The 12,859-nt window shown below is 46.6% G+C and overlaps 1 protein-coding gene across 1 annotated transcript in view; it reads right to left on the bottom strand.

Moving 5' to 3' along the window:
* The window catches only part of SETD7 (SET domain containing 7, histone lysine methyltransferase), a 47,946-nt gene extending 36,085 nt beyond the window's left edge, over positions 1–11,861 (bottom strand). Inside the window, exons 1-2 of the mRNA XM_012766285.2 lie at positions 11,178–11,861; positions 2,131–2,260 (exon numbers count right to left, since the gene is read on the bottom strand). Of these exons, the coding sequence (XP_012621739.1) occupies positions 2,131–2,260; positions 11,178–11,217 (170 nt within the window). The 5' untranslated portion in view covers positions 11,218–11,861. The remainder of the gene's footprint in view (positions 1–2,130; positions 2,261–11,177) is intronic.
* Positions 11,862–12,859: the final 998 nt, after the last annotated feature.

The raw sequence follows: 12,859 nt of genomic DNA, 5'->3' as shown, positions 1-12,859 counted from the left end.
AACAGATTCTGCCCTCAAGGAAACCTCTGTCCTTGGGGATGAAGGAGAAATGAGATATTTACATAAATGTGTATTTGTTGAAAGAATGAAAGAATAATTGCAGCATGAGGTAAAAAGTGACAAAAGTGACCATTTCCAGAAAAAGAGCTATAAAAAAAACGCCATGGAAAGTCTCCCTCTGGAAAGCTTAAAGGGACGATGAGTGAGTAAAGCACGTCCACCACCTGGAAGAGGCTAGGACACAGGGACTCGAACCCACCAGGGCAAAAGAAAGGAAGTCAAATATCTGACAGTTTAAGATGTACAGTTTGTTAAGTAAAGCTCTGCATTACGGTAGTGAGGGGTTGGGGACAATGGGAAAGAGAAAGTTAGGATTATAATTTATTTATTTATTTATTTATTTATTTATTTATTTATTTATTTATTTTTTGAGACAGAGTCTCACTTTGTTGCCCAGGCTAGAGTGAGTGCCATGGCGTCAAGGATTATAATTTAAATGAAAATTTGCAAATTTACAAAATTTACAAAAATTCTACAATGAGTTCTTATTGCTCTCCTTAGCCCTCCTCACATCAGATAATTGAGAGCCAGAGGAACTGTTATCATCTTTAATAAAGGGATTCTGGGTCACATGCCAGTCTTTGCAATCACCTGTTAGTTTAGCCATTTCCTTTCCCAAAGGAATTCCTAGGTCTAGGAAGCTCTGGCCTATTAACAATGTCAGGAGTTTAGTAAGGGGCGCTATATCCCACAGAATCCTATAACCTGCTTCAGCGAAGTCCATTTCTGTATTATCCAAACATCTGGTCTGAAAACAGCTGGTTCCTCCATGGCTCTGAGTTCCTCTAAAGACTAAAGAAATCCACATGGTCACTCTTTGCTTCTGAAGCTGACATGGTTTCAAAGTCATTGTTGGAGAGCTGGGCCGGTGCAATCCTATCTCTTCTTGAAAGAAAACAGTCCTACAGTCATTCCTACCCCTCACTGGAGGGCAAGCAGTCACTGCCTCACAGCGTTCTCAGGAGGTGAAAGCAAAGTAAAAAGAACCCTGATGTGAAAAATATTTTGACTAGAGGTAGACCATGGAAGATATTAGTCCTGACCTCAGTGTTAAGGTGTCACACAAAAAGACCAGGCACAGTGGTTCATGCCTGTAATCCCAGCACTTTGGGAGATGGAAGAGAGAGGATCACTTGAGGCCAGGAGTTCGAGACCAGCCTGGGCAACACCGTGAGCCCTCATCTCTACAAATAAAAAAAAATTTTTCTAATTAGCCAGGAGTAGTGACACATGCCTGTAGTGACACATGTTCGGGAGGTTGATGTGGGTGGATCGCTTGAGCCTAGGAGTTCAGGGCTACAGTGAGCTATGATTGCGCCACTGCACTCCAGCCTGGGAGACAGAGTGAGACCCTGTCTCAAAAAAAAAAAAAAAAAAAAAAAAGACCAATTATCCCAAAGACAAGCATTTCAAAAACTGAGTCTAGAGCACCATCCTCCTATGTCTACCTGTCCATGTCTTACTATTTAGACTGCAATAAAGTGGCTTTGCAGGAGTTTGCCAGATATTTTCTTCATCAGTCTTGTGAGGAGAGGGAACATGCTGAGAAACTGATGAAACTGACGAACCAACAAAGTGACTGAATCTTCCTTCAGGATATCGAGAAAGCAAACGGTGCTGACTGGGAGAGCAGGCTGAATGCGATGGAGTGTGAGTTACACTTGGAAAAAAGTGTGAATCAGTCACTACCAGAACTGCACAAACTGGCCACCGACAAAAACTATCCCTACTTGTGTGACTTCATTGAGATGCATTACTAGAATGAGCAGGTGAAATCCATCAAAGAATTAGGTGACCGTGTAATCACCTTACACAAGTCGGGGCACAGCAGAGTGTCTCTTGGACAAGCACACCCTGGGACACAGTGATGACGACAGCTAAGACTTAGGCTGGCTTCCCCACAGCCCTGGGCTGACTTTTCCAGTCACCAAAGCAGTGCACATCGGTTGGGGTTAGTTTTACCTTTTGTATAAGCTGTACAAAACCTTCCCACTCAAATTCTTTCACTTGTTTCATTCCTTCACATAAAATAATTTGGGGCCCCGCAAAGAACAAAACTGTGAGTGCTACCTGCCATCAAAGAAGAAGAACTTCCCCCGTCCGTTCTTTTCTCCGTGGACAAAGTTGCCCTCAAATCTGTCTGTGGAGGAGTAGGTGACCGTGCAGAGCCCGTGCGGCAATCCGTCGTCATCCAGGTGCCCTGGAGAAAGGGGACCACAAGGCAAGCCTTAACATCACCAGGGCTCCCACCGACACGTCAGCACTCAGATGCTTCAGGCAAGTCCCCCAGAGCTACCAAAGCGTCCCCTCCCCTGCACAAGGGGACAGCGAAGACACCAGGTTTCTCACCTCACCTGCATCGGCAGTATTGACTTGATTGTTACGTACACCTTGTGAACTGACCAGTCCACAGCAGAGGGACTTAGGCACATTTCAGAATATGAGCTGTAAATAAGCTTGCATTTTACCCAGGACTCAGAGTTATTATCGATGTTATCATCTGCAGTGCACGCTACAATTCACCAAGTACTTCCCCACACAGTCCTTCTCATATTTGGAATGCATGCCCCCACCTCTCATGCTTAACTGAAATGTAGTTGAGATCCCGCTGTTTTATAGTCTATTGCCAGATACACTGTCTTTGCCATAAATTGTCGAATTCTAGAACACGAAGTAGGCACTATGATTCTGCATATCGTTCTGTGGTATGATGCGGGAGAAGGCTAGCCAGCCTGAAAATCCCACTGCTAACTGTAACACTCAAACGAGGGGCACGGCTGTGTCTCTAAAACCGCCCTAACATTTATACGCCTCGTTGTACAAACACATAAACTCGAGTCCTTCTCAGCTTGAATTTAAGCTTAACCTTAAACTCACTGCTCTACTTTATAAAATCATTCAGCTTCTAATGTTTACCATTCACCTTATCATATGCCCTCTACCACTGTGTGTCAGAAGGCTTGTATTTTAAATGGAGTCAGAAGTATCCGCATGGCCATTTCAGTAGTGATTTTGAACATCAGTAGCAGTGATCACACTGATCTTTAAATCACTGGTTTTTCCTGGGTCACAGACTAGAATATTCTAATAGCTATGTTTATAGTCAATGTTTAGGTTCTTTATTACTATCTACACATTTCACAAAACCCAGGAATCACCTCATTGCTGTCTCCCCAGTCATTCGGGGAGCTGATTTTGCAGAGGTGAAAGTGAAGGCAGTAGTTATTCTACTACTGGCTTATTCCTGGGTTAACAACCTGGGTCATGGATGAAAAGGTATGAAAACATTAAACACTGTGTCCAATGCAGAGACATTAAACACTGACATGTGGCTTCCAGATGGCCCACAGACATAAAAGAAAACACAAACCATACCACCGCAATGAAAGCTTTAGTCTCCTAAAATGATTTCTTCCAGCAAAATAAAAGAATATTAGCCCTTGAAAGAGATAGTAGATAAGTACTCTTATAAAAAATAAATGTGCTCTTTATTTGCATTATTAATTACATAAACATAAAAGAATAGTAAACAAATACAATGTTTTATTGCTACATCTGACTCTGTATGGAATGGGTTACCTAAAACAGCGATCCCCAACATTTTTGGCACCAGGGACTGGTTTCATGGAGGACAATTTTTCCATGGATTGGGAGAATGGCAGGTGGAGATGGTCTGGGGATGATTCAAGCACATTCCATTTATTGTGCAGGCAGACCTCTCTGCTAATGATAATATGCATTTGCAGCTGCTCCCCAGCGCTAGCGTCACTGGCTCAGCTCCACCTCGGATCGTCAGCATTAGATTCTCATAAGGAGCACAACCTAGATCCCTCACACGCTCAGTTTACAGTAGGATTCACACTCCTATGAGAATCTAATGCCCCCAGTGATCTGACTGGAGGCAGAGCTTATGCAGTGATGTGAGCAATGAGGAGTGGCTGTAAATACAGATGAAGCTAACCCTCCAATCACCTCCTGCTGTGCAGCCCGGTTCCTAACAGGCCACGGAACAGGTACTTAAACAGCTACTTAAGCACATCATAATCAATATAGGTCCCTTCCTCTTTTGTTCATTTTGTGTGTGTGTGTGTGTGTGTGTGTGTGAGACAGGGAGTCACTCTGTCACCCTGGCTAGAGTGCAGTGGTGTCATCATGGCTGACTGCAACCTCAAACTCCTGGGCTCAAATGATCCTCCTGCCTCAGCCTCCCTAGTAGCTAGGACTATAGGTGTGTGACACCACACCCACTAATTTTTCTACTTTTTGTAGAGACAAGGTCTCGCTTTTGCTCAGGCTGGTCCCAAACTCCTGAACTCAGGCAATCCACCCTCTTCAGCCTCCCAAAGTACAAGATTACAGGTGTGTGCCACTGTGGCCAGCCAGTCCCTTCCTCTTAACGGTAATTTTTTCTACTAGGGTCAAGAAATTATTGGTCAGTAGGGAACTAGACCATAATTTCTTTCTTCTCATTAAAAAAACAACTGTATATGACATAATTCAATGACACAAGTCATATGAAATAATTTGGACAATTATTTTCTAGATACTGGATAACATTTCTCTCATTGAAATCAATTAAATTTACTTTATTTTCATTTAAAAACCACTTAGTGTATAGCTAAAAGCTTTCTTTTATGAAATGTTGTTGGGCTAAAGTTAAAATTAGTAATTAACATTCCTATGAATTTAGTGTCCTACTTTTGATTTAGATATAAATATCTGAATAATCACTTTAGCCTCATACTAGGATATTTATTAATTTGTTGAAAATGCTTTCCTCATAGAAAACAGTCCACGTACTTCAGACATTAAAAAATTAATGTTGATAAAATGTGTTATTCCACTTTAGATCAAAGGAAATTACAATAAACCTAAACACTAAGGAAACAAAACTTCCAATGTGAATTAATTTCCACCTTCCTTCAGCCCTGTCCTATTTCTGAAGGTGCACCCTCAGCAATGGAATTTAGATATTAGAGAAAATTGAGGCCTGGCGAGGTGGCTCATACCTGTAATCCTCACTCTGGGAGGCTGAGGCAGGAGGATTGCTTGAGCTCAGGAGTTTGAGACCAGCCTGATCAACAGTGAGACCCCTGTCTCTACTAAAAATAGAAACATTAGCCAGGCATCATGGTGCACACCTGTCGTCCCAGCTATTCAGGAGGCTGAGGCAGGAAAATTGCTGGAACCCAGGAACTGGAGGTTGCAGTGAGCTATCATGATGCCACTACACTCTACCTGGGGTGCTAGAATGAGATTCTGTCTCAAAAAAAAAAAAAAAAAAGGAAGTTGAACTCCCCTCCTCACTATCTCCACCACTTAATAAAAAAAATGAGAGAGAGAAAAATTGAAAGTGTCATATAATACACTGGAAGCACTAAAAGGATAGTACTGATCCCAATTGAGATGACAAGAATAATAACCCCACTCCACAAAGGATACTTGTTTCGATGCCTTTTCAACAATGAAGAGGAGCCCCCTCATCTTCTTAATCACTTGGGGGAGAGAGGGACAGAAGAGAGGTACTAAATGATGCCCTTCCTCAGGTGACCCTGTGAGGTTGGATGGAGGTGTTTGGACATGTGACCCCTCCCTGCCATTCTGAAGGTTTTTAGGTTGTTTGTCAAGAGAGAGTGCTGAAAGCGTCAGGATCCCCTTCTTGGCTCGTTTTGTTTTCTTTTCATCCTTAAGATGTGATCAATTAAAGGAATCAGAAATTAAAGGTTTTGATCATTCAAGACTTCAACCCTGACTATTTCATAGCTCAGGAGTAGCTCTCGTAGCAGTAGAACTTAGCATGTAAAACAACAGCCACAACCAAAGCAGTAACAACAAAGAGATCTTCCAAACAAAGAACCAAAGGAAAGAGAGAGATTGGGGTGCCGGATTCTCACATCTCCTTTCAACATTAGCGCTAGAAGAGATTCTGGTACGACTCTTTTTCAGATGCCAATAAGATCATAAAACACTCGGACAATAAAATCATGTAATATTCTATCATGTCTGTAATAGTCAATTCAATGCAGAAGGGTACTACTATATAGAGAAGAAAAAAACATTTACCAAACTACTATGCATCTGACACTGGGTATGTGCTTTTCCTGTTATCAAATTTAAACCCAGAAACAGTCTCCCACACTCTCATCTTATAGATGAGGACACGAGTGATTTGCCCAAGAGACACATTAACCACTCCGCGTGTGCTGATGGACATGGAAAGCCCTTCCCCCATCCTTTAATTCTCTTTCTCCATAAGGACAAACTTGCTGAACACCTTTCCTTCCTTGCAGATGGTGGAAGAAGGTAACCTCTAAAAAGGTAGAAATCCCCAGGCTCCTGGTAGTGGAGGAAAACTTTGTCGTTAAGATAATTCTCACAGAACCACCAAGACTTTCAACAGCACATCCTGGTTGCAAATTCCTACCCCTCCTAAGAGTTACCTAACTCAAAGAGAAACATCAGTCCTCCTTGCTTGATTGAGGCCAATTTGTAAAATGCGCCAAGTCAGCCAACAGCCTTCCAGGCGAGTTACCACTAAACAGAGGGTGAATACCAGGCCCAAGCAACAGGGAAAATTCACTCGAATGACTGCTCTGTGTTTATAATACTGTTCCAGCTAATGTACCGTGTATCTGTCTGCAGCATGATTTAAAATATTTATACCAGTTAGAGAAAGGGAAAAAAAGAGTATCAGTTCACAAGTCTACATTTTTAGTTTGCTCTAAAGACCATTATCTACTAAACAGATAGAAATTGAAATTTTTCCCCTGGAGTTACTTCTGAGCTAGCTTTTTCCTTAACCTGATAAGAGCTAGGCCTGTATCCTGTGCAGCCAGCGATGTCTGTCTCAGTGAAGTAAATTCCTTCCGGATCAGACGCTCAGCTGCTAACCGCCTCGGGCTTGCTCACAAGAGACCTGAGAGTAGGCTGTTTGTATTTCCCTCAAAATCTGAGACCCTTACACGCACACTGTTGGTTTTATAGACTAGCATGTTGCTAAAAAAACAACAATAAAAGGCAAGCTTATTCCATTTAATGCAAAGAACATGCCTCATGATGATGCATTTACACCGCCTGTTAAAAACATAATTTGATTTTTAAGATTAATTCTTTACAAGAGCTCAACTATTAGTGAGTTGTCATAATTTTAATGTGTGGCCCACACGGAAAGGATGCTACCAGGACACTTAGGCAGGATATGATATTAGGGAAACTGTTAATAAAAATATTTTTAATATTTTGAGGGGGTTGGGAGAGTGGAACATTGAGCTGCTTGTTTCATTCTGGGCCCTTGTTCTGGGGATTCTGATATTTCCCCTTCTCGAGAATTCTTGCTTTGTGTCTCCTACACGTTTCCAGGCCTTTCTGTTTTTTATGCCCTCACAACTGTACATCTGAACTTGCAAAGGGCATTCGAGGTGATCACCTCGCCTGCTCTTTCGGCCCCTCTGCCTACCCTGCCTGTTCATCTTCCCCGAGCAGAGCTCTGCCCCGTCATTTCCTGCTGGAAAGAGCTTCCATAGCTTCTGTGGCTTCCAGGACACGGTCCACACGCCCAGCCTGTGACCCAGCCCCTATCCCTGTCTAACTACCACTTTTCTCCTCCCAAACCCTGTGTTGCTGTAGAACCGAATGATTATTCTCTGGGTGGGCCTAGATAATTCCACACCTCTAGGCCTCCACTCACAAAGTTCCCGTCTCAACTCCACTCAACTCTATGCCACCTCTTCTGCGAAATCTTTCCCCACGGACTTCCCCAAGCTGGAAGTAATTTTTACTTCCTCTCAAACACCACAATTCATATATTCATTTGAAATTATATCAGGGACCACATCGTATTCACCTTTGTTTCTACAGGTAGACAAAGAAATAGACACAGTAATAAATGTTTCTGTTGCCTAAGGCCCTGAAAAAAAAACATTGGAAAGCTATAAACATCACTCTGCACTGATTCGATGGGCCTCAAAGTGTTTTTCAAAAGCCACACCAGAGCTCAGGTGGAGTTCCGAGGCCCCCTGAGGCCCAGGGCCGGCTGCCTTCCCGCAGGAGCAGGCAGACACTGTACACAGAACACGCCCGGCTGACACGCCCTCTGCCACCCACTCCCCTGCCCGCCCGGACTCATCCAGCCTGAGTTTAGAACCTCACTCCAGCTCCAATTCCACCCTGACAGAGAACCAAAATGTATACAGTGTATAAGACATTTAAATTCAAATCCCAAAGAGAGCAATTTCTTTTCCAGAGTAAATTTCTAATGAGGAAGAAAAAGAAGAAAAAGGATGTCTGTTGCAAAGGCTGTAAGTTAAATTCTCTTTCCCCAAATACACGTTTCTGAAAGTCACTGAACTCTTTCAGAACAAACTTCTAATGAGTTACACTGATAATGTTATAGACATAATATTCAAACTGTTACTTCCAAACTCAGTTACCAAGTATTTTATACGCTTGACTCATTAAAAAAATATATATATATATATATATATATATATATATATATATATAGAGAGAGAGAGAGAGAGAGAGAGAGAGAGAGAGAGAGACAGTTTGGTATGTTGCAAAGAGGTTCTGTAAGTTCAAGTCTGTCTTTGCACCTCACTGAGAATCCTTAGATTAGTTCTTAACTTCTCTATGCCTAAGTTTCTGTCTCTGTAAAATTAGGATAATATTAGTACCCGCCTCATAAGACAATGAATAATGTCTGTGAAACACTTAGCACAGAGCCTGCACATAATAAGAACTAAGCAATTATAGCAACGGCAATAATAGCTATGACAATGAAACTACTGAGAACAGAGGCTGTGTTTATGGAGAGAGGTAGATTAGTTGGTACTGAAACACCAAGATACTCAGACTTGCTTCTCTTTGGGGAAAGATCATAAGCAGTTTATAGCAGTCCCCCATGGAAGTGTTAGATGTTAAGTGAAGACTGTTGCAAACAGCACTAAAAAGGCCAAGAACGGCTGGGGGAAAGCCCATGCTCCAGTGCAATTCACTACGTGTTCAGAACATGCTCCCATGCACTGTGCAAGTTAGAGCCTGAGACGCTCCTAGGGGCTTTTAAAGGTTCTGTGTGACTCTAATTGTTTACTGGTACGTACAACTGAATAACCACGTGTCCCAGATTGCTCCGGACATTCAAGTCTTAAGCCAGTTGTCCCACCATGATTATTAATAGTTCCCCCTCTCATTCTCAAGGGGGTTCTGATTTTGGACAATAATGTATATGGTAATCCTATATAACAGAACCTTCCATGTTTATATAAAGAAACTTCCCTGTTTCTAAGTCAGTGGACAGTCTCACAAATAACACTGACACGTTTCTTGTTCACATTCTGCAAAGGAGCCTGTGGGCCATGGACAATTGGACCTTATGTTTTTAAACAGCTTCAAAGGGGAAGGTGATCGAAGGTGGACAGTACTACCCGAGATCAGGGGTTTATATTAAATTTTTACAAGTAAAAGTAAACTTTGAAGAATGACAGCAAGCTCTAGCAATTTGAGAAGAGCATTTTTCCTTTATCTTTCATAACATGGGGCATACGAAGTCAATTACTTTTAAATTCTAAGAAGGCTTCCTGTGGATCAACTAGATCAATGTCTTTGGGCCCAAATAAGCCCCAACATTGGCTTTACTTATTAGAGAGATAAAAAGTTCCATGAGTACACAACATTGGGGAAATCTTCTGAAGTTAAAAAAACACCCTACACACTTTTTAATTGGCTTTGAAGATCCATGAAGAAATAATAAGTTTTAATATTTACATTAGATTGTATAGTTTTTAGAGATTTCAGAAATATAATTCTGCTTAATCTCACCCTAAGACTTTAGGAGCACTGCAAAAGGAGTTATGTTTACAAAAACATTAAAACTGATTTCTTCTAATGTAACAATAACCATGTATCCTCACACATTTGTACAGTGTTGCCACTTTATTTTTCTTTATCATTTGTGAGGACTTGTTTATACAAACTGGATAGAAACCAGATTCAACCAACGGCTAAAAATGATTTACTTACATGCTTGGTTTAAAACATTCTGGAATAATACCACACAGCATTGCAAAACATCACGACGTACCGTATGTGGTAGAACCAAATAAATAAATACGCTAAAGAGTATTTTTCAGTATTCACTGTTACAAAATCATAACGTCTCATGATACAAACAACGAGATTGTATAACGTCCCCGCATCGTTTTTTTAGAACTAGCAAAAAAGAGGTGGAGAAACTCAGCAAAACAAAGTGGCGAGAAAAGTCGGGGGAGGGGCGCTAGAAGAGAAGGGGCGGAGAAACACGACACCAAGGCGGTGATATCACCCACAGCCAACTGCATGGAATTCAGAAAGTTAAGTGTCACCCAGCAATTTCGGTGCGGGCTCGCGGCGCGACTGCACAGCGTGGCGGCGGCGGCACCCCGGCTCGGGAGCAGGGAGGGGGAGGGGACGGTTCGGCTGAGTTGGCTCGGGGGCAGGAGCGGGGAGGGCCACCCGCCTCGGGGACCGTGCGCGTTCGAGCCCCGGCTCGGCAGTGATGTCCACTGCCCTGCAGTGATTTCATCTTTTCGGAGGAGCGGCCGCCCGGGCTGCGGCCGCCACGTGCCTGGTGCGCCCCGTGCGCGGCGCCGGGGGACCGACCCGGACGCAGCGGGGCGCAGCGGCGAGCGGAAGGATAGGGCTGGCAGCCGGAGAGGGGATCGGGGTTGCCAAAACTGGGTTGGGGGATTGCTCGGCGGAGGTCGCCGGCCCCAAGGGGCTGCCCAGCCGAGCACACCCACCCTCCATCCCTGAAAGGGGAAAGGCCACAGTGCGGAGCAGGTTTCGCAACTCCGAGGGCGGATGCAGGCTGTGGCCGGGCGGGATGGAGCAGCCAGCCGTGCCTTCTCGGGGCCCCGGGCTTGGCGGAACCCCGTTCCCGGCCTGCGCCCCGCCGCGCAGTGCGCTCTCCCGGCGGCGTGACGGTGGCTGTCCGGCCCCCGCCGGAGCCCGGCAGCCGGCCACCCACGGAGGGGACAGTGGCGGCCGCGGGGCCCGGCGCCGCGCCGGTCGCAGCCCGCCACTCCTTCCGCGCTCTGGGCCCTGGGCGCCTCCTCCCCCGACCCCCGGAGAAAGGCTTGTACCTTCCACCGCCTCCTCCACCATCTCGTCGTCGCTATCCATGGCGGCTGGGGACCCTGCCCAGCTCCGGGCCGCGCGGCTACCTCCCGTCCCTCCGGGTGCTCCCGGCGGCTGAGCGAGCGCTGGGGCTGAGCCCTGCGAGTTTGAAGGAGGAGGAGGAAGAGGAGGAGCAGTCGGGGCTGGCTCGCACTGCCTCCCCCTACAGCCCTTTCAATTCCTTGGCCTTCAGCTGCCGCGGCGACAGCCGTCCCCCCTCCCTTCGCCCACTTGCCCCTCGCCGCCGAGGCTCCGAGGTGCCGCCGTGGCCGCTGCCGCCGCTGCAACTTTCTCCCGTAATACCCCCTCTTTGTTATCGAGCAGCTGATCCGCTGACATCACCCGGCGCCGGTGCGCTCCCTCCCTCGCTGATTGACAGTTCCCTGTCCCTTTCCAGAAGTAAGCCTCCTTAAAACGAAAGGCGCTCCGGGGCCGCGTTTCCTCTGCGCCCCAGCCAAGCAGCCCCCGGCCCGTCAGCGTTTGTCTTGGCCGGTGCGCGACTTGGCGCGCTCCGAGTGCGCCACGCGGTCCTGGGCGCCGCGGGCCTCTCGCGGGCACTTGGGGCCGCCAGGTACCCGCCCGTGGGGGCACAGAGCTCCCGGCCTCCAGCTGTGCCAGGAGAAGCTGGAAGCTCGCCGTGCACCGCCCGCTGGCCTCCCTCGGGACAGCCTCCAAAGTGCAGGGGAAGCTAAGGACGGGTTTCTGACGCTCCGGCGCCTCGACTTCCTCTCGCCCTCGCCCCCACTTCACCCCGTTCGCCACCCGGAGCGGCACGAGTGCGGCACGCACGGGAGCGCAGGTGTCTTCGCGGCCCCGCATCACAGCCGCGGGCCGGGGTCCCAGACTCCAGGCGGTGCTCCGCGGGTCGGATGTCGCCGGACTGCGGGTCCCACCCCAGAGCCCCCAGTCCCCACCCTCCTGCGGATCGCCAGGCCCTCGGGTGGTTCAGGAATCCATCGAATCCAAATGGCAGCGGGCTCTTTATCAGGCAGGAAACCAGCCGCACCGAAGGAAGGCTCGGCAGGTCCCTCCTCGCGGCTGTGGGAATGGAAAAGGAGCCACCGAGTGGAGCTAACGAGAAGGGAAGGACCCTCCGTCTGGCGCGCCTCCTTCTCGCGCCTCCCGCCCTCGGCGCGTGGTGTCCCCAGCTGCCTCCCTGTTTCTCCAAGTGCCAACCGCTTCACAGATCCCGGCGTCCTCAAGTGGAGAAAACCACTGGGCACCCGGCTGCCGGCCCAGACACTGAGACGGTGTCGTTATGGCGCTGCCTCTTACAGGTGGCGGTAAAGGGCGGCCGTAAATAGCCGCTTAAACAGATGCGAATGTACACAGTGTACGGTGGAATTACCGGGTGCCGTTCTGGGCACCTGCCAAGAACAGCTACCGCATGGGGGAGAGGGGGCGGGGAGCGAAGAAAGTTGTTCCATTTTGTTTTCTGAACAATGAATGAGACTGTGGGGATTTCAAAGTACTTTCAGCACCCGGGAGACTGACTACTCCTTGCTTTTGACTCTGTGCTTAAAATGCCAGGTATATATATGTATACTTTTTATCTAGTACTGCCAGCTTGTTTTTGAAATTTAGTTTTCCTGTGTGAAAAAGAGAACAATGCTAGGGTCATTAGCCCCGCACACCAAGAATTTCAGCC

This window comes from Microcebus murinus, chromosome 15, assembly GCF_040939455.1.
Source record: "Microcebus murinus isolate Inina chromosome 15, M.murinus_Inina_mat1.0, whole genome shotgun sequence".
Lineage (NCBI taxonomy): Eukaryota > Metazoa > Chordata > Mammalia > Primates > Cheirogaleidae > Microcebus > Microcebus murinus.
This window is presented reverse-complemented; position numbering and strand designations above follow the sequence as displayed.